At 51.5% G+C, this 21810-nt stretch overlaps 1 protein-coding gene across 7 annotated transcripts in view; it reads right to left on the bottom strand.

Annotated features, from left to right (window-relative positions):
- Nucleotides 1-21810, bottom strand: part of SUFU (SUFU negative regulator of hedgehog signaling) — a 125421-nt gene that overhangs the window by 18130 nt on the left and 85481 nt on the right. For 4 of the 7 annotated variants that reach the window (XM_045438725.1, XM_045438729.1, XM_045438730.1 and 1 more), the window contains exons 7-10: nucleotides 21444-21600; nucleotides 19497-19608; nucleotides 5968-6102; nucleotides 3992-4130 (exon numbers count right to left, since the gene is read on the bottom strand). In XM_045438725.1, the coding sequence (XP_045294681.1) occupies nucleotides 3992-4130; nucleotides 5968-6102; nucleotides 19497-19608; nucleotides 21444-21600 (543 nt within the window). The remainder of the gene's footprint in view (nucleotides 1-3991; nucleotides 4131-5967; nucleotides 6103-19496; nucleotides 19609-21443; nucleotides 21601-21810) is intronic. The other 3 variants (XM_045438726.1, XM_045438731.1, XM_045438728.1) reach the window with 1 other exon arrangement.

Here is a 21810-nt window from a genome sequence, read left to right as displayed (position 1 = left end):
TGGTGGCCAGGAGCAGGCTCAGAGCCCTCCTGCTCTGGTTGCCGGCTTGTGAGGGCAGAGTGGGCCATCACAGTCTTCTCCTAAAGGGAGGGTGCTGTACTCCCCAGGCACAGTGCTAGGATTTAAACCCTGATGGGTGTACCCTGGGACAGTGAGGTCCCAGGACGGCAAACGTCTCCAGGGAGAACAGGTTGTGGCCAGGTTTACCAGAAGAAGGAGAAACAGTAGAGGCACGGGAGAGGAGCTGCCCAGGGCCTGGGCCAGGGACTGCCAAGTGTCTTCCACACAACGTCCAAATGGGTGGATGAGGACAGAAGGCGGGGGCTTGTCCAGAGGACAGTGGTGAGTCAGCCACTGGGCTAGGACGAGAGCCCAGTAGTGATTCCCAAACTTGGCCTGGAGCGGCGAGCCCACTCAGAACAGCAGCTGGGCATCGTGTCCTGAGGCCGGAGCCTCCCATCAGGGCTGGCAGGAACGGCTGGGAATGGGGGCTCCACTTGGGTGAGCTATCAGACACCACGCAGCTGAGAAAGCATTGCAGGGCCTAAAAAAATATTCTCATATTTGGTGATATGACCTCCATGTGACCTCTGGGGCTGACTTCTCCCCCCTTCAGATCAACCCTGGCTGGGGATAGATGAACGACTCAGTTCTGGGCTGGGCTCCTGCTCAGAAGACTAACAACCCAATGTTGACAGCCTCGAGGGAGAGAGGCTTGTTAAAGCTACCGGGATGTGGAATGCTGGGGGTAGGTGTGCAAGAGAGGATGCTGGCAGGCCTCCCCCAGGGCCTGGAGACCCTCCTGAAAAGCTCTGGAGCTGGCTGACAGGCTTTATAATCTCCACGAGGATGAAAACAGCAGATGGTAGGGCAGATGGAGTCAAGGTGTTGACCTCCAGAAACTGAGAAGCCTATGGAATTGGTGCAGGATTCCTGACTCTCCAGCTCCTCCAGGAAGCAGGGAGTGTCCACTGAGCTCACCCTGGGGTTGCAGACGGCCCTGCCTTTCTCTGGGCTGGGGCCTTGACTTTCCTGCGGCTGGAGAGTGGGGGAAGGGGAGGAGCATAGAGGGTAGGTGCAGGCCCAGGAGAAGGTGGGTGTGGAGGCCTGTGTGGGGCCACTCTGCACACTCCAGTGAGGGCCCAGATTCCCTCACCTTCTGCCTTTTCCTCTCAGCCTCTCCTTTGTCACTCTTCCCCCATGTGGGGTGTCTTTGCCATGCCTTTTCCCCAAGAGATAACAGGCCCGGGCTGGTAGCCAGAACAAGGTGCCAAGGCTGGGAGCAGGGCTTCCAAGGCTGTTGAGGCTGATGTAAGAAAGTCATCCCAGCCCCTCCCCATTCAGCTGGGATCAACAGGGAGAGTTCAAGCAGCAGCCAAGAAAACAGAAGTCTAGAGCTCTTCACGTTCTTGGGCCTGCTGCATTCAGCTCCTTCCTGCTCCTCTGTCCCTAACAGGCCTGGCACACAGAGGCCAACGAGACACCCCAGATCCTGGGAGCACGCGCAAGAGATGCCTGCAGCAGGGGGCTGTCCTCTCTGTGTTGGGGAACTCCCTCCAGAGGGGCTTGGGGCCCTTCTTGGTCCAGTGGAGAGGCCCCTCTTTGGTAATGAGCCTAATCCCAGGCCTCCAAGAGGTCCTGCAGACTCCTGGGGAGACAACCAACCCCAGAGGGAGCCCCAGAGGCCCACAAGTAATTACAAGCCCAGGTTCCCACAAGCTAGGCAGCTGCCTGTGACCACAGTGGCAAGACCCTAAAGGGGAAGGCGAACTGGCAGTCAGATGCAGAAAGTGCTGACTGCTTTGAGGGCAGGGAGGAGAGCTGTTTGGGTGTTGGCTCCATGGCTGAGGACTGGCGGACGGAGAGTGGGGGGTACGGGCAGAGGGTTTCCCAGGGCTCCTTAGGCCTGAGAATCCCCTTGGTGAGTGAGGGTGCAGGCTTGGGGAATGGGGCCCCAGCCAGCCTTCCTAGGAGCTCCCCTGTGAGCTGGCCCGTGCTGGACCACACTAATGAGCCCATAACACAGGCCTTTGATTAAGCAGCTCCCAGCACAGCAACTTTATTGAAACATGCCGAGGCCAGCGGCTGGTTCCCACCGCTCCGGTTCCCTGGGCAACAGTGCATGGGAGGGGCCGTGCCCAGTGCTTCAGCTCCCTTGAGGGGGCTGCCCCAGGGTGAGGGGAGTGGGGCTGGGAGTACAACACCAGGAGCCCGTGGATAAGCGGTTGGATTCAGAACTCTGGGGGCCCTGAGGGGCATCATGACATCTGCTGTGTCCTCTGGGGGCTGGGGCTCCTAGGCTGATGAGAATGGAGATGCTGACCAACCCCTCCTCAGGGTGAGAAGACTTTCTAAGGGGGATGGCAAGACTCTAAGGACAGGTTCAGAGTTGAAGATATAAAACGTACTGGCAGTAATTTCTTCTTGAGTTTGGGGAGACCCTGGTCCCTACTTTCCCAAGAAAATGTGCTTGAACCTCCAATACACACAAATGCCATCTGAGGACACTTCTGAGACCTGTCAGCACAGTCATCTACTGGGAATGATGACCTGTGAACCCTTCTCCTGCTGGGTCCCCACCTCCCCCTTCCTTACCAGCAAGAGGCAGCCTGGCTTCCTGGGACATAGCTGGGGTGGGGCGGTGGGGGGCGGGGAGGCCCTTTCCACTTGTGCTGGGCTAGTTTCAAATGTTACACTTCAGAGCTTTTGCTACAGTAACTACCAACACCACATGGACAGAAATCTAATGTTACCAAGTGGGACTTTTAAAATGTATTTATAACTTTATGGTTCAAAGTAATTTTGTTATGAAACAATGTAATAACAACAGTGGAAAAAGGCAAGATAATTTATGGAACACAATATTCCTAAAGCACTAGCTTCCATTTCTTCCTCACTTAGTCTGAGGAGTGTGGTTGGTATTCTTTGTTTGCTGTTTGTTTTAATTAAGGGTTAGTATTTGTGCAGGGGGGCGGCGGGGAGGGCTGGCCTGAAGGAGGAGAAATTCAGTGGCAAGCTCAACCACACACACACACACACACACACACACACACACGCCCACATCGACAGTTAAGTATGTTTCACAGACCCCCCCCAGACAGGGTTAACCCCACAAAACCAGCATAATTCTCTTCCCGGCTACTATAACCATCCTTCCATACACCATAAACAGGGCACAGTCAATTTCTGAATTACAGTCGGATCCCCTTTCTTGATACTCCTCAGAGAGGTAAGGTAGAGTTTTCTTCCTCCCACGCACCCAACAAACAAAGAAAAAAACAATGTTCCCCTAATACATCTGGGAGTGTGCTGGACCAGCCAAGCACCAGTTATAGACCTGGGACAGGGGTGGGGGCTGGAAGGAGGCCTGTGGCTCTCAGGTCCCAGCACCCCACTTGGCAGTGGCTCTGAAGCTGTGCTCCAGCCAGAAGAGCAAAGGAAGGACAAAGTGTTCTGGACAAGCCAGCAGGTTTCTGTGCAGAAAAGCTGGGTTTCCATTAGGAGGAACGGGACAACCATTAGATGAGGGGAGTGGGGAGGCTGTCTGCTGAGGCCTGCCCAACCCAGCCCCAGTCCAGGTCCACACGTCCATTCTCTAGGAGTTCTGGTGGCATTTCCACAGAGGCACCTGCAAGTGGCTTCCAGACTCCATCTTATCCTGCTTCACCCTTGGTTTCCTGGACTTTGGTTTACCCGGGGTGTGGAAAGTCTGGTACCTCTCAAACCTAGATTTCCATGGCAAACCAATGGCCAGGGCCTAGAGAGTTATCCCTGGTGTCTCAGGGGATGGCGGAGAGGCCAGGAAGTACTACAGCTGATGGGATAGGCAGCAGCATCCACACTCCACATGGTTTCCCATAACCAGCCCTTCTGGAAGGGAGTCAACAACAGCTGCCAAGGGAGGGGAGGGGGAGGCAGGTGTGGGAAGAGCCCACGGAAGACAAGGTAGGGAGGGGGAAAAAAAGGTAGGGAAATAAAAGGAGCCTCTCACTTGTAACCAGGGTCCATGGGCTGCGTAAGGGTGCTCCTCAGTGGCGAAGGCGCCTTCCACTCCCGTGGAAACAAATGTGATGGCCATGTCACCTGTGATACTTTTATACGTAAAGTGCCGTCCATGCAGGAGCCTGCCCCTGGGGGTAGGAACACAGAGACAGTGAGCAGCAGGCCTGGCCAAGGCTCAGGGACTGTGGGGGCTGTGCTCCCTGGGACAGGGTGCCTGGCAAATGCCCTCCGGACTGCCCACCTGCCCGCCAACAGGGGACTGTAACCAAACACGGTCCAAGAGAAACCTCTCACGAGTTCTCTACTGCCATTCTTCCGAAGTGCTCAAAGCTAGCAGAGACACTAGATCAGCATTCAAAGGGCCTGCAGGGGAAGTGGAGTACACCTCCTTCACGTCCTGGTGAGGAAACTGAGACTAGAGAAGGCAGTTAGCAATACGCCCAAGGCCATGCCCAGAACTAAGAGCAGGGTCATGTCCCCCTTTACTTTGAAGGTGGGGGTGAAGCAGTACCTAAACAAACTTCCCAAGCCCCAGGGAGGATGGCATAGTGCCTTCGCAGCACAACTCCTGTGCTCAGGGCAGTGTCTGCCACCTGCTCCTGGGACCTCCCACAAGAACAAAATGGCTAGCCCCGGGGCACCTGTGTGGCTCAGTCAGTGAAGCATCAACTTCAGCTCATGTCAAGATCTCGCTGTGTGTGGCTTCGAGCTCCACATCGGGCTCTGTGCTGACACTGCAGAGCCTGCTTGGGATTCATTCTCTCTCTCTCTCTCTCTCTCTCTCTCTCTCTCTCTCTCTCTCCCCTCTCCCCCACTTGTGCTCGCTCTCAAAATAAATTAATAAACTTAAAAAAAAAGGCTAGCCCCAAGGCCACAAGCATACCTCAAAACAAACAAATAAATCGTAAATCATAATCATCACCATCATCATCATCATCAAAGCTGAAGCCAAATGGGGTCACTCTGAGGGAGCCACAAGAAGCTCCTGTTAATCCCCAGTCTGGAAATACACCTGGGGAAAGGGCAGGCAGGGACAACTAGTGAGCCAGAGATGCCAGTCAGCAAAGGAAGCAAAACCTGCCCTTTGCTTTCTCAGGCTGCCTTGGATTAACCCTTTACCAGTCTAAAGATCTTGAGCCTGGGCCAGAGAGGGAGCTGGGGAGGAAATGGCTGGGGTCCTGGTGGTGGGGGGGGGGGGGTCTTTCCAGCCCTTGTTCATTCTGACCACTCGCTACCTTTGCCCTGCTGCCCAGGGTGGTTGGCCAAGGTTGGTTAGCATCCAAACTCTTTTCTCAGGCTCTGGGCTCAGTGGGGAGGGACCAAACCAGGGTAACCCCGTTCTTCCTTGTCATGTTGTCTGAGTTCAGAGTTATTCTGGTCGCCTCCCCTGCTATAAAAGTGAGGGTGGAAACCCCAAGGGCTATGCAAGAAGCCAGCTGAACAGATTCAGCCCAGTGCAGCATCCCCAAACAGAGAGCTGAATGCTGGCCACAGGGCTGGGTTTTCTGGCACTGTGGACAGCAGCAGAAAGGACACAGCTGGGCTTCTTGGTCCCTCAAGGAGTTTGTTGTGCTGGCCACTGGGTTTGGAGAACTGAGTGCTATGCATGGGAAAAGCAACAAGAAGAAGAAAATAGAACCCGACCCACCAGAGCCCTGCCCTGCTATTCCAGTGCTACTGACATTGGGCTTGTGGGATGGCAGGGGCGTCTGAGATTGCCGAGACCACTGAGCCTTCCGAAGAGAGTAAGGCTGGAGGGACACCTCTCTGGACAAAGGAGTGTTCTTCCACACAGTGTGGGCTACAGGCTGGTTCAGAGTCCACAGGCCCCCCACAGGCCCAAGATGGAACTGCCCGACTGGCTCTCCTCCCTCCCTGGGTCCCAGACTCCACCCAGGTGTGTGGGAGAAGGCACGCATAGGCCCGGTGGCTCCTTGAGGACGAGCTGTGTGCTGTGGGGCTCACCTTAGGCAAAGGGGAATGAGAGCCCCTGACTCCTGGTTGAATTTCAGATGCACACTCTCAAGTTGTCGTGTGCGGATCAGCTCATGCGGAATGATGGCCGTGGAGCTGTCGCTTTCCAGGCTGTCTTTGCGGCTTCTGCAAAGCAAGCACAGGGACAGGTTCAGCACAGGTAAATAAATACCACAAGGAGGAGCAAGATGGGAGTCTCTCAGGGTGGGCTCCCGAATAATGACAATGACCGTGACTGATGATAGTGGTTAACAACACCCACCATTCACCGTGTGCTGGCCAAACGCCAGCAGCTGTGCAAAGCACTTCTCACTGACTACTCTCAACATCCCCATGAGGTGGGTACTATTGTTATATCCCTTTCATAGATAAGGAATTGGGAGATCAGAGAAGTTAAGTAACTTGTGCAGCTCCCACTGCCAGGGAGTATGGAGCTGGAAGCTGGTCGAAGTTAGATTGGGTTCCAAAGCCTCATCTTTGGCCAATACACTATATAAAAGTTTACCTCGCAGTGGCTTGTTCTTCCCTATATAGCAGCAGGAGCATCTGGGAGCCCTTTCTCCCCACCCTGGAGTCTCAGTTCCCAAGTTCTCCAAAGCTGGAGTGCTAGAGTACCAGAAGGTGCGGCTCCAAGAACTTCCTTCCAGCCGACCCTGAAAAGGCTATGACTTTCAGCAGGCTCTGAGCATGCTCGCTCCTGCTAATGGCTAGGAGCTGCAGTGACATACACATCCTCCATCTAACCAGGAAATGATACAATCCTCAGTGAGGGGGTGGAAACCAGATTCTTAGGAGTCAGACCAGTGGGCCTGGCTGGGCAGCAGAACCAGGCCACCATCCTGCTGGGTTTTGAGGCCCCAGGGGCCCTGTACTAGATTCCTCCTGCCTGTGGCCTTGGCCACAGTGAGCTGTCACTGCTGCCTCACACTCCCTCCTGTCCTGCTTCCCGCCAACAGCTTGCCCACAACTGGGCCACGGGGTCCCTTTGCAATCTAAGATATGTTCTTTCAAATTCAGCTGCCCCCACTGACAGCCTCTCAAATCTGCCTCAGCCGGAAATGAGGGTTACCCACTGATCCTATTCAAAAGGCCGGATCCTAGTTTGGGCTGTGAATCGCAGAACAATTCCCCAAGTGTCCATCAAAACACTGGGTAAGAAGCTCTAGTTATTTATCATTCAAGGGGCAGGAGCCATCCAGGATGTCCAGGCTCCACAGTCAGGCAGTCAGTGAGGGGCAGGCCCAACCTCCTCACATGCCGGGGGCACTGAGGTGCTAGGGCCTTTGGCCAGTGAGGCACCCCAACAGGCAGAGAACCTCCCCAGAGGGAGGGTGTGAGGTCAGCAGGCAAAAGGATAGAGGGTGACATGGGGCAGCCAGGGTCCTGCCAAGGCAGTGGTTTACGAAAGCCCTTGAGGTAACGGGGACCGGTCCTATCAGTCCTATCCTGTGTGGATCCACCCCCAGATGTAACCGCTCTGTCACAAAGTGGTCCCTTCCTCTGGTTTGCCAAAGTGAATTCTGAAACTGCCCTTTGCCCTAGCTTCTCTTTTGACAAACCCTTTCACAAGACCCGTGAAGGAGACAAATGCTACGTACGGCCAAGCGGGTCATGGAAGTTCAAGACTGGCAGGAAACTCTGAGGTGGATCCTTTACAAAAGAGAGCTGGAAACAAGTCCAAGGCCACAGAGATGGTCTGTGGCAGGCCAGTGTGGGAGCCTAGGACCTCTTGCTAGATCTCCTTCCCTTACCACCAAACACTACATCGCAGTGGGTGCCCTCAGGGCCCAGACAAGAGCAGAACTCAGAAGACAGCAGCCCTATTCTGCCCCAGAGCGAGGAGGCCAGAGACTCACTCCTGAGCCCTCACAGCAAGCACCCCCTGTATAGGCTATGGTTAACCCTTCTTTCACAGATGAGGAAAATGGAGGCTCAGAGAGGTGAGGTGACGAGCCTGAGGTCAGAGTGAGTTTAAGGGGAAGAGGCAGGGTGTCATTCTTACAATCGCTTCCCTGTGCCATCTCTGACAACGGGCCCAGAGACGTACCACCGTGTGCCCAAAAGGAGCTGAAGCCTGGCTGCCAGGCGGGGCCTCTGAGCCTATGGGGCCCACTAGAGGATCCCCGCCTCTCTGGCATGGGCAAAATGCTGATGAACAGCAACTGGGGTAGGGGTGGGGGGTGGAGGGCTGAGAGAGAAGAATCAACAGCACACAGGGCTAGAGACATCTCACGCTGGAGGGAAAAATAAATTGTTGAAAGTCAGCTAAAGTCACCTTGGTAACTGCTACAACACACTCACCCGGAACGAGGACATCAAACCCAACTGCAAACAGCTTTAAAGAAATGGAAAAGAACTTAATCATCTGAAGAATTAATGTGACAAGTGCCCACATTTACACCTCCCACCAACCTTCAATCATTTGAAAACGTACTTTAATCTTTTAAGAGAAAAAAAAAATTGCAAAATGCTAGATCTGCAATCCTGGGGCTTGGGTATTTCCGGCATGCTGCTTCAATGGAAACGCGGCTGCTACACACACACACACACACACACACACACACACACACACGCACACACACGCACACACACGCAGGAGCCCAGCTTTTTGCTGATTTGTTTTTTCTGGACATCGATGCAGAAGCATGAATTATTTGTGTGGCTGGGTGAGGTATTAAATCTGCAGCCGACACAGGTTTGCAATGTTTTGCATGGTTGTCAGCTTAATCTTAGTCATAAAAAAATAAGTACTGTGCTCGCCAGCGTGGCCTAATTTTTCAGCTGGGCTGTTTTTGCCCTGAGCTCCCCGTGGAAGAGAAGGCAGAGCTCCAGGGGGCTGGAAGGGAGAAGGGCTCCCAGGGAAGCACGCCCTACACCCACTGGGGACTGCTAGGGATATGGGGCCGGGGGTGAAGGACTGCTTCAGGTGGCAGAGTGGCTAACGTGTAAGTGCTGGGTTCGACTCTCTCATGACCTTAGGCAGATAATGAACCCTCTCTCTAAGCGCCAGTATCCTCTTGATGGGGATAAATAATAATACGCTTTTGTTATGGGGATTGAACAAGATAACCGGCATGAAGCATCTAACGGTGCCTGAGATGTAGCAGGGGCTCAAAATATATCTGGGCTGGATCAGGGGGCTGCCTCTAGAAGTCTGTCTGCTCTTCCTGCAAGAATGTTGATAGCTTAATAGGGACTTATTTGCCTTTACCAACTGCTTCTGCCAAATCAGTCTTTACTTCTGAACAAAGGTCCTTGCCCTCAGCTTGGGAGACAGGACTTTTGAGATGGGGTTTGAGGGGCTCCTGACTCCCTGAGCAGTCACGGTGGGCCCTGGTCAACTGCTGGTCCTCTGAGAGGCCAACAAAAACCCTTGAGGCCTTTGTTCTGCTAAGGGAGGTACCGGCAGGGCCGTCTTCCTTCTACAAAGCACAATGGTCTTCCTGCAATTCTCATCTGCTGGACCTCAAACTACCCAGAAGTAATTTAATCTCTCCTCCCATGATAGCCTTTCAAATCCCTGAAGCTGCTCCCACAGGCCATCATCAGTTTCTCTTTTCCAGTATCTGTGGCTCTGACTTTCAACTATAATCTTAAGACATGGCTCTGAAATCTTCCAGCTATCCACGTCACTTTCCCTTGCGTTTCCTCTAGCACGTCAAAGCCAGAGTGTCATGTCCAGAAGTGAAGTGTCGTGTGTGGAAATAAATACAGCATGTGGTCTAACCAGGGCAGATCAAAGAGGGACTATGAGCTTTCTTGTTTGGGAAATTTTATTTCTATTAAAACTGTCACCAAATTGTCTATTCTTTATAACTTCTTCATATTACCAACTCTTACAGCACACCCTCTGTCAACATCTCCCTCAGGCTCTCTCCCATGGTCTGCACTTGGACCTCCTCTCCCCCATCTTGTATGTACTGTGGATTAGTTGGAGCTGAGAGACAGACTCTGCATTATCTGGCTACTGTTTCAAGCAGTCCAGGTATTTCTGAAACCTGACTCCGGCATCCACCATACTGCCATTCCCTCCTGACTTCAAGTCACTGACAAAACTGATAAACTCACCATCAATGTTCTCATCCCAGGCTTCGATTAAACAGTGAACAGGACAGGGTCAGGCAGACAGGCTGACGGACTGACATCATTACTCCCTGGGTAGGCTCATCCAACCAACTATAAATTTGCCCAACCGTCCCATCACCAAGTCCTTCAGACTCCAGGATGCTCTGTGGACATTCCTCTGTCGTGCCAACAATGATGTCAGAAGACATTCTGAAAATGTCTTGCTAAACCCCACCTAGAGATCTATAGCACTTCCTTTGTCTATCAGGTAGAAATAGGTAGCTATTTTTTTAAGGTGAATTTAAAAAAAAGTTTTTATTTGTTTATTCATTTAAGTAATCTCTACATCCAATGTAGGGCTCAAACTCATGACCCTGAGATCAAGAGTCTCAAGCTTCTCCAACTGAGTCAGCTGGGTGCCCCCCTCCCTGCCCCGGCCCTCCCCATAACTATTTCTAAAAATAGATGAGGATGGTCCAGCAGGCCTGATTCTGATTCTTCGTGAATCCATGCCAACTCTCAGGGTTCACTGTGCCTCTTAAAGAGTATTCACAGCCTGTTTGCCTTATAATCTAGTCCAGAATTTTCCCTGATGGCTGACACTAAGCTCACTAGTTTGGAGAGTGCAAGATGCTTTTTGCATTTTGAAACTTTTGAGTGCTTTCAGTCTGCCAACACCTTTTTCTTATTCCCTCAAAGGTTGGGGACACCAGCTTCATAAATCCCATCTGCCAATTCGCCTGGTGTTCTGGGGCACAATGCATGTGGACCAGGCAGTGTGAAATCGTGCCTTTCCATCTTCTCATCAATGCCTGTGTGACTCTACTCTGATAACCATCTTTCTTTTTCTTGAGATGGAAGCATAACAGAACTGGAGTAAATCTTGCTTTCTCTCTGTGTTACTGTGTCCAAACGATGGGGCTTAGGTTTTCTTCTTGTTGCTCCAAACAGAAGTACAGAAAATAAAGTCCTTTTTGCTGGTCACAGCACTGTGTTGCAAGACTCAGTTCTTCTTGTGTTTCAGCCTATTTTGACCCCGTTCCTTAATAGTCTGTGCTGGTATAACATACTTCTCCTTCTAGATTTTGTTCAAATTCTTCAATAAATCTGAGTTAAGTAAGATTCTCTACATACCTGTACTGGTCCCTGGAGGTATTACAACACCTCCTTTTAGTTTCCAGGGGACTAGTCACAATGCTAATAAGAGGGGCCCTTTACTGAGTGCAGACCGTGGTGCCACGTCCCCGCGAAGACCCTTTATATACTTTGCTTCCTTTCATTTTCATGGCAACTCTGTCAAGAGGTATCCTTTTCCCCATTTTACAGATGAAGAAACTGAAACTCAGAGACTTAAATAACTAGCCCAAGGTCACACAGTGAATGAATAATGGGCTGAGACAAAATCCCCAGGTCTTCCTGACACCAACTATAACAACCACAGTATTTCTCCTTAAGAACTTCCCATCCCTTTGAGTGGGCTTTCGTTCTGGGCTTTCAAGGCCACAAGGACACATCTATTTTTTTCCCTGAACTCTTAAAAAAAAAAAAAAAAAAAAAACAACCTACTTCCTAGAAGCCAAGGCAGGGCTTCCCAAAGGGTATTTGATGGCATCTTAGTTTCAGGGAAGCTCCTGGAAAAGCAGATGGGGCAAGAGCCAGATGCAACACACTGGGTCTCAGGTTAGAGACCTAAAATGTTGGCATTTTGAAGACTCTGAGGAGGACTGCAGAGGGCAAACCAGCCAGTTTCATTTTATGTAAGCCAGCATCTTCCAACCTTAGTCATGGAACCCCCTTTTACTTAACACCCAACAAAACCCCCTAAAAGGCTGTGAGGACCCTCCATCTGGGGACGATGGGCCTGGCACTGCTCTGACAGGGCACAGGGTTTTCCTTCCTGATCTCGCTCTGCCCAGATGCTCTCTTCCAGCGCCCTATCACTTCCACTCCATCCGTCTCCACTGCTGGTCAGCATCAGGTGCACAGCCGAGTGCCCCTCACTGTTCCCTTTATGCCAAGATAGTTGCTCTCAGGAGACCTGTCGGGCAGTTACCGGCTGCTAACCTTCAGCTCTCAGCCCGGTGCTGGGGCAGCTGAAGTGCCTCTACATGTCCAGGGCTGCCTTGGTGCCAATTCTGTGATTTTCAGTGAGAACAGGTTATCCTTTCCTTTCGCTGGACGGGGTGAGCTGTAACAGCTCCTACAATATCACTTCTTGGACTTTCATTTATGATTCTTTTTAAAGTTTAAAGAGTCACAGAGTCCTGGCAGGTTCATTCCAACAGGCAGCAGTCTTCCCATCCCACTCCTCGGAGACAACCACAATCCTCTCTGTAGGCTGACTCTTTTGATGTTTTCCTCGTTATTTCTGATATACTTTATTTCTTTCTACTTCCCGATATTCCCCTCTCAGGTTTTACCTATTGACTTCCTACTAAGGAATATGAGCTTTTAGCTCTCTTCTGTCCCCTACTCCAGCCCTCCCACCTTCCCAAGAGAACTGCATCGTAAGTTGGTTTGGATCAGTATAAAGTGTCTACATTATTATATGAAACCAAGGCTGTTTACATCTGAGCCTGTTACAACTACGATGTCTACTCTTAGTAAAGTATACTTCCCTGGTGCAGTTTTCTATTTTCCTTGGTTTTAACAACAATCTTGGTTTTCTACTGTGTTTATTACTAATTAAATCCTAAACTACCAATGGTCTAGAGATTTCCCCAAGACACTCATATACATCAAGTATTTATCAATTTTATCTCTTTTATTAAATTTTATTTGAGAGAGAGAGAGAGAGAGTGAGCGAGCAGGGAGGAGGGACAGAGGGAGACAGAGAGAATCTTCAGCAGACTCCACGCTCAGCCCGATGCAGGGCTCAATCTCATGACCCTTGGTATCATTACCTGAGCTAAAATCAAGAGTCGGACACTCAACTGACTGAGCTACCCAGGTGCCCCTAAATTTTATCTTTTCAAAGACCTTCCTCCAGAGGTCCTTCCAAACTGGCTGCCTTCCATTCTTGCTGCACAGCTGTCCTCACCGTCACCCTGGTGATTCCCCTTGCCTCTTTCCCATGCTGGACCCCATTTCCTGTACCCCACTTGTATGCCTCACTCATTCTGCTGGAATAGTGAACAGAGTTCACTGTATTTTTTGGCGTGCTTTTCTCAAACAGTGCCCGCTGACCTGCTACCCTCATGGGTTTCGAGGCAAACTAAAATACCAGCTTTACTCTGTACAGTGGTATATAAACTTCCAAGGCCTACTTTCCAGTTACTTTTTCCTACGATTGGCAGGAACCCCCTCCACTTTATCCTCTTTTAAAGGCAGCACCCAAGTGGTGAAGAGGCCTGGCTCAAACAATCCAAGGTTCAAATCTTGGGTCTGACAATTATTCCCAGCTTACTGACCCTAGATAAGTTATAAAATCTGTCTAAGCCTCCGTGTTGTAATTTGTACAAACGGGGACAACTGCAGCCCATAACACGGGGCCTGGCACACGGCAGTGCTCGATAAAAACTGCCTGCACAGCCACAAGAACCTGTCCAGCCCAGGATGCTTCCTGTAGTGGGAACAGTGAGGGGTGGTGTATGGGACAGCTTAGATGCACACCTCGGTAATTCAGGAATTGATCTAAATCTTTCCATTTATTTCTTTACCACCTGTCTATGTAACACATTCTATATTTATGCTTCCTACTACATAAGGTGACTTTTTACATATCCTAAAACACTCTCTGCTTCCAGTGTCAAGAGAAATTCCTGATTTCTAGGACTGTATAGTTTATGGCACATGCTCTGTTCACCCTACCCACACTTTACAGACCGACAGAACTGTATCCATATTTCCTCTCCACCCAGGTCTCTTCAGATCAAAAAGTCTTAACTTTTCCATTTAAGCCTAAGGGTACTTATTGGTCATATTCTATCAATGGCAGCAGGCATGGAAAGGAGAGCAGCTGAACCTCTGAGGCTCCCTTTAGCCACAATCCCAGTCCCGTGACAGTGGTGACATCTGCACTGGCCACACGACTCGGGGCCTCCCCCTTGGAGATGCCCGGGAGTGGGAACCAGGGCATCAGAGTTGGCAACTATTCAATAGTGAAGTGGGTTTGGCATGCGGAGCCCAGCCCAACCTCTGGCTTCCGCCTCTAGCCTGGGAGATTATTCCTTTTGCTTTCAGGCTGCTGACGAAAGCTCTGAACTTTCCAGAGAAAAAACCAGCTGAAGGTCACCCTTCAGGGCAGGATTGGGACAAGGTATAGGTGTGGGGTCGGGGTAAAGGCACTAGCTCACCTCCACAGCTACTACTAAGCCCAAGGCTGTATCACCTGGTAAACACCAGTAGCCAAACGATAAAGAACCGTATTTTCACCGTGAATACCCCAAGGGCAGGACGTGAAGATGGAACAGCGGGGCAGGGTGTGACTAAAGAAGAGTGAGTGAGCAAAACTGCCATGATGGTGAGGGGATTCCTTCAGCAACCATTAACTCCTCTGGGCACCAGGGACCCCCGCCCCCTTGCCCAGCCCCCCAACTTGAGTGGGAGATGAGGATGCCTGCTTTCCTGAGTGAGCCCACTCTCACCAGAACGCCTGGCTTTCTGTTTTCTGAGACACTGAGTCATTTCCTCTCTCCAGCTCTCACCTTCGAGCCTTCCTTTTCCCTTCCCTGGAGAAGTGACTCACTGCTGAAGTGTTGGGTGACACTGAGGATCAAAGATGGGCGATAAAAATACTCCTGATTGTGCAACTTGAAGAAGGGGGATGCAGTGTAGACTGAGGATTCAACACGCTGGCCATGAACTCTGAGGCCACGGCTCCATGTCTCTGGGATGGTGGAGCAGAGCAAGGAGTTCAAACACCAATCGGCCTGGGCCGGATTTGCTGTGGGGCCCCTTGTTCTGTCCTCTCAAATGTTTGTCTCTGAGAAAGGCACACAAAGGCAGGCACTTAGCACAACATGCGTGGATCACAGAGGCCTGGGCCCTTCCTCCCATCAGCCCTGCGGAGCCTGGCTGGGGCCCTGTGAGCAGGGCTGTTTCTTTCTGGGTTTTCTCTCCAGTGAAAACAACCGTACTTCCCCAGCGTGGGAGTGGTGAGGGAAGCCAACGTGACAGACTCAGGCTCTGGGCTGGCCGCTGCACTGATGTGATGGATCCTTTGAGCAGGGTCACCCACAACTGCCCTGCACGTGAGCCGTGCGCCCCAATGGCCCAGCTGTTTTCCCGGACCGAAACTCACCTTCCTTCACCCAATTCACTAGATGCAAACTAGATATTTTCTTCTCCTAGTGAATCATCACAGACCTCATAGGGTGAGCAAAACAAAACACAAGTTTCTCTAAAGGATGACTCCCTGGCCAGGTTATAAGCTATTCAAGATGGGAACAGAGGCAGCAAAGTCACTCCGTCCAAAAGGCAAACAGATGGGAGCAGAGACACTCATAAAAGTGGGGAGAAATATATGTGCACGCGTGTGTGTGTTGGGGGGTTGTGCAGTGGAGACTGTCACAACCAGAGAATTCATGCTAAAAACCTTAATTCTTCAGGAAATTAAGGCAAAAAAGCAAAAATGAAAAAAAAAAAAAAAAAAAAAAAGCCTTAAAAGCTGCTGGCATGATCCCAGAAGACTGAGAAACTTGGCTCAGAAATGATGGTTAGTTTGCTTTTTAAAGATGCCTCAACTACAAAGTGGTTTTCTCACAGTCAGGAACCTTCCCCTGCCAACACATATGTACACACACGCATGAGCCCTGCCCTTCTGTGGGAGGGTATGCGACCCAGAGAGCTTCGTAAAGGTCCTCCAACCTCAGTCAAGTGAGACCCTGGCAGAGAGAGGGGGAGGTCCTGGAACACTGCTGCAGGTTCCCAGCATCAGAGAAGTTTATGAAAATGCAAAGCTCCCCACCCAGTGCACCTGACCACACACATCCTCTGAGTCCCTGCGAGAGGCTAGGGAGCAAAGTCCAAACTCCACAGAACAGTCTAGGCAACCTCAGACAGAGAAGAAGCCCGGGGCCTCTTTTCCCCCTCAGGTCCCTACCACTGCCGGCAGGCACAGTCCTTAAGCCAGGCTCTCAGTGGCCAAAAGGAGTTGCTTCCCATGCTTCCCAAACTCACCCGGGGAGGGCAGTGGGAAGGGAGGCGCCAGTGAGCCGAAGGAGGCTTTTCTCAACTGATCATCTTGGGAAAAGCCAGATACAAATTTCACGGCTGGAATGCAAGGGTTGTGAAACCCTGAAAGAAGCCCCAAAAGGGGCCAAGGACTCTCCTTCCAGGAAGGCGGTGGGAGGAGGGCTGGCAAGCGCAAGTGGGAGAGGAGCAGGTTACCCAGAGGGGCCTGCCTTTCTGGGAAGCAGGAAGTAAGGTCAAAAGAAAGAAAGGAAGAAAGAAATCCCCTAGCCCTGAGGTGGTAGAGGGGACAGAGAGATAAGGTTGGTTTTGCTTCTGAACATAAAGAAAACTAGGCTTTGTGTCAAAAAGTAATTCTGGTATAAACGAGCCAAATATGATACAGCTCGTTATCTCTGGGATTTGGAAGCACCGAACTGACCACATGTCCTCCCTAGAGTTAAATAAGCATAGTAAGCTTCTAACATGGGACTTAGTCTTGTCCTCAGTGTCATGTGAGAGGTTCCTAGTCCTGCTCCAACTAGTTAGATGAGGTCCCCCAATGAGGGTCACTAGTACCTCAGCCTTGTGTGTCCCTCATGCGGTCCCTGAGAATGGGGTAAGGAAGGTCACAAGTAGGGAAGACTGCCCTAAGCTCCACCCTTTTCTAACCTTGGACAAGTTACTTACTAGCCTCTTTGTACCTCAGTTTCCTCACCTATAAAAGGGGTATAATAAGATTATCTACTTCACAAAGTGACTCGGAATAAATTAAGCTCATGTGGCATAAAGCACTTGGAACATTACTTGGCACACAGTAGTCACTATGGAGACGTCAGCTGCTTTTGGGGTGTGAAAAGAGCAAGGGCTCGACACCCCCCTCAAGTGGGCCAGAGTTCACACTAATGCCCAGGCTCCATTGGCTCTTCTGAACCGTAGCCTTCTCAGACCATACCCAGACCCATGTGGAACCAGCGCGCCCCAGCCTAGAAAGCCTGACTAAAGGAAAATCAGACATGCACACACACTAAGGCCCACGCTGGTTGTTCCCCCACAGGGAGAGGAGCAAACACTAGAGCCAGCACATTTTGGGCCGGCTTTCTAAGTCGCATCCATGTGGTTTATCTGAAACGGGGTCAGGTCCCAGAGTGGGCAGCATAGATATTACAATCGTGCTTGCTGATCTAAACTGAGTCCATCATCATCGATCGTGAGATAACAGCGAGCTAGAGCCTCGAGACACTTGAAGAGTGTGTTGGAAAAGGTTCTTGGCAAAGCAGGAAGAATCATTTCTCAACCAATTGCTAACAAATTGGTAACTAGTACCGAGAACCTCAGAAGAGACGTTCTGATTCCCTCCAGGCTGCAGATTCCAGCACTTTGGAGACCTGACTGGGCACTTGAGCTGCAGGGAAGGGAAATGACCCCAAAGGGCCAGCACCCCTGATCTATTTCCACCCATCTACAGATAGCCCTTGGACCAGATCCAATGCCCCTCTGCCCAGTCAGGGGTGGGCTGAGTCTGGGCTGTATGTATGCATCCGGGAACCCTGAATCCTTGGGTCCCCACAACGTGTGGAAGCGCAGCAGCTGGACGTATGCCCAGGACAGGGAGCGAGATATCAAGCCTGTTGTACAAATATAAGAGGGGCAAGTGGGGTGTGTCTCTGCAGGAGCCCCTGCCCTTCTTCCCAGAAACCTGGACCTTCCAGAGTTGACAAGGCCATCTGAACTGAGACAGTCTACAAGTTATAGGCAATATGCTTAAGCCTTTAAGCCTTCAAGTACCTCCCGGCCTCCCCGCCAGTGCCAACGGGGCCTAGAAGGAGAAGCCAAGCTCAGGGCATGGGAAGGAGCATGGCCCTGGGACAGGGTCCAGACTCGTAGGTGGAGAGCTTCCAGATGCCCCACGCCTCAGCCTGGCCATCTGCTGCTGCCAGGGGAAGATCATGGTGCCTCACGCCAGCTACTTCAAAGCAGATGGCTGGAGAAACCCACTGGCTGGAGTTGAAAGCTGCTCGGAGGTGGCAGTGGAGGCTTCTCCAGGCTCTTGCCAAAAAGTTCAACCCGCCTGGCTTCTGGACGGCAGATTCACCAGGTAAGCTATCTTGGGCAGCCAGAGTAACCAGCCCTCCCTCCTCCACAATCTGCTCCCAGGTTGAAGCTTTGACTTTAACCAGCCAGGCCTCCCCTGTTCCATCCACGTCAGCTCCTTCTCCTGCTTGAAAGTTCTAGGGCACCTTCAGGGTCCGTCTCATGTTCTTCCTCCTCCAAGAAGCCCTCCCTGACTATTCCAGATCATGCTGACTTGTCTTTTCTGTAAACTAGTAGATCACTACCACTTCTGGGGATCATGGATGAGCAGATGGAGCTAGAATTCAAAGAGGTAGCTATTTCTAACTAACTGCATCTACACCCAGACTCACACCAACTTCAGTTCATGCACCCCCAAAGGAAGAGCCTATATCCTAGGTGGCCCTCTGGGCCCTGAGCTTGCCACACAGCAAGCATGTAATAAAGACTTCTCAGAAGAAGGGTAGATCACCCTGGTCTTGCAGGAGTTCTGTGCTTCCCTTTTAGCCCAGGGTGCAGCAACTTCCTCCCTGGCAGGCAAGGTTTCTGCTCTGGGCTGCCAGCTCCCAGGCAGCCCTTGCCAGCATCTATTCCCTACAGCTTCCCTGATTCAAAGGGCAGAAGGGGGTGCCCAGCTCCAGCCCTGCCTACCACTTATCACCTATCAGAGGAAGAGAGGTCAGCAGGAAGAGGATCTGACCTGCAGGGGTGGCCACAGTCTCTCCCAAGGGCTATTGGGGCCCCACGACAGGCAGCAGAGGCCTGCAAAGGACTTCCCTTCCCTTCCCTGGGCCTCATGGAAGGGAGGCAGGAAAAAGGGCCTCAGCAGCAGGCATCCACTATGGGGCTGGCCAGACAGGGAGGCCCCTGGGGCTGCAGCTATCAGCCGGAGACCAGGCTCCAGGAAGGAAGGAAGGGCAACTCTGGCCGAGGCCGAGATAAGGAGGGGAGTCGTGCTCAGCACAATGGGCTCCCACAAGGCTGGGATTTTGCCCCAACTTGGCCTCCCGTCTGCTCACACAGCCCATGTAAATATTTACTGATGTTTATATTTCTGGTCCGCTAGGTTCCCTCTGAGGCCCTTTTATGACCCACAGATCTGTGTGCCCCAGAGACCCTGGGCCCATCCAACAAGGGCTATGGGCATTGTTCTCTCTCATGCAAGCCCCAGGGACAGACCCTTCAGAACAAAACTTCCCCCCACTTGTACCAGCCCTGGAACACTGCTTTCAGGAAGCTGTACTAGCCCCCTCTGTGGGCAAGGAACTTACGGGGCCCGGTCGTGGGTGAAGCCGTTCTGCCGCTGAGGGTTGATTGGCGGAAGGACAGGTTTGCTGTTGATCTCAAGTCCTCTCCTCAAGGTCTCCCGGATCTGCTCCGTGTCTGCAACAACACCACTAAGCTGCCTCATGGGCTCCTAACATCCCACTTGGAACCTGGCTCTGCAGACATGCTGGGGAAAGGCCCTGAGAAGCCCACGAGCCCACCCTAGAGCTGAGTGAGAGCAGTACGAGCACACAGGGCAGATGAGGCACCATGCTCTCAAGAAACTTCTGGTCTGAAGAGTGCCATTCTTGTAGAAGACAACAGGGGGTGACTTCCAGACTTCAGAAGGGCAACTTCCAAGACAGGGCTTTTCACTGTCCTTCCCCTTCCTGGGCCACAAGTCCTAGGTTTACCCTTAACATAGCCCCAGACAGTGACTAACAAGGTCTTTGCCAGTGCCCAAGATCACTTAGGGATGCTTCCCACTGTAATGGGTGCCACTAAGGGCTGCAAGTGTCTTGCCATGAATGAACTCTTATATAGTTTCTGGGTTCTGGTTGGTCATATGGTATCTGGCCCTGCCACCCTTCTCCTTGGGCCAGGTCAGTGGGATGATGAAGTCACCTCCCTACCTTGGCCCAGGAACCTTGTCTCTCCATGGGTCTGCCAAGGGCCAGGGGGTGAGAGAGGAATCTTTTGGTGGGACTATTTCTTTGCAAGGTGCTTTGCTGATCTTTGGGATGAAGCTCACTATTCTGGTCCCCTAACAGAGATTTTGGTCTAAGACTTACCTCTGCAAACTGTAAACACATCCAAAAAAGCAAATTAATGCTGAGTGTTCCAAGGATGGGCTTAAAGTGGACTACAGAGGTAATAATACTAACTTTTCTAACTGTCTGCCTTGTTACAGTGATGCAGGTACTTGTATAATTTTTAAAAATTAGCCAATCATGAAATTGGCTAATTGAAATTGTGGACAAGACTATGAATCCCTCCTTATACTACCTCTTTCGTCAAAAGCAACTGAATGATTTTAATAACTGCTGACTTTCTCTCGGAACTTCTGATGGGTTTAGCACACCAACAGAACAAGCAAGAAGGCAAAAGAGAGTCAGATTTTTGCACCAGGGGTTTAAGTTTGTCCTTTATGGAAAGAGAAGTGCTTTTGTGCTATCACATGTGTAGGTATTTTATTCAGGACTGTGGGTATCTTACTCTTCAAACAATAAGAAAAGGTGGAGGAATTCGAGAAAGGAAATAGAAAAAGTTGTGAACACACGTATATGTAAAGGCCTGCTTTCCTTTTGCAGTTCGGTAGGGATGCCCTTTGCTAAGAACCACAGCTGTTTCTACTGCCAAGACCACCTTGGTGAGCTTCTAACAGGAGAGCCACATCCTCCTTCCCCAAGGCCCTGCTCAGAAGGCAGTGGGTACAGGGTGCCCGGCACACAGCCACTTACACTATATCTGCAGGACAGTGAGGCAGGGAAGTTAGTGGGCTGGCCTCACATTCAGGCCTCTCTCATCTAAGGCCTGGGAGGGCCTGAGGCCATAGTGATTCTTGGGTCTGGCATGGCTTTCAAGCCGGAGCTGGGCCCTGTGTCAATTCCGTGGGTGGCCAATGCTTGTCCTTTTGCACTTGGGTGGACTATGGCCTTTTCCTGTAACTGTTCTGTGGCTTCCACTCACCTCCATGACCTCAGATTGCAAGGGGCAAATCTAAAACACAATGGTCACTGCTCGTGGTGCATCTGAAATACACACAGGAAACACAGGAGAAATGGCCCAATAAAGCTCTCCTCATGCCACCCTTTGGAAGGCTTCACTTGCTGTTTAGATCCTGCCAGGAAGGGAACTATTGAATGGGCTGCTGTTGTTAGAGACTCGTCCTAGAGAGCCCGAAAACTGGGCCTGGGGCAAGGGGAAGGGGAAGGCTTGGTGGTAGCAGCTACCTTTGCCAGAGAGCCGCCGTGGCTGCGTGCCGATACAGATGCTCCGGCTGTCCTCGTCATCCTCAGGGGGCCGGCTCAGGTCATCCCAGGCACATTTGGCACTGACGCCACTCAGGTTGGAGCCATCCGTCTCAATGCCTTTGTCAACTCTCTCCTGCTTGGAAAGAACCAAAGAGCCAGAGTTCCTTCAGCGAACCGGTGGCCCAGGGTCACCACCACCCTTCTGGTATTTAACGATTCTTGTAGGTGCTGAGCACAGGATAGGTGCTGGAAGAGCAGGATCTCTGATCTTGTTCTGCCCTGGTTACTAACACATGACAGTCTCTGCCAGCCACTGGACTCCTCCCGGGAACCAGGGATCAGGGGA

This window comes from Leopardus geoffroyi, chromosome D2 (assembly GCF_018350155.1).
Source record: "Leopardus geoffroyi isolate Oge1 chromosome D2, O.geoffroyi_Oge1_pat1.0, whole genome shotgun sequence".
Lineage (NCBI taxonomy): Eukaryota > Metazoa > Chordata > Mammalia > Carnivora > Felidae > Leopardus > Leopardus geoffroyi.
This window is presented reverse-complemented; position numbering and strand designations above follow the sequence as displayed.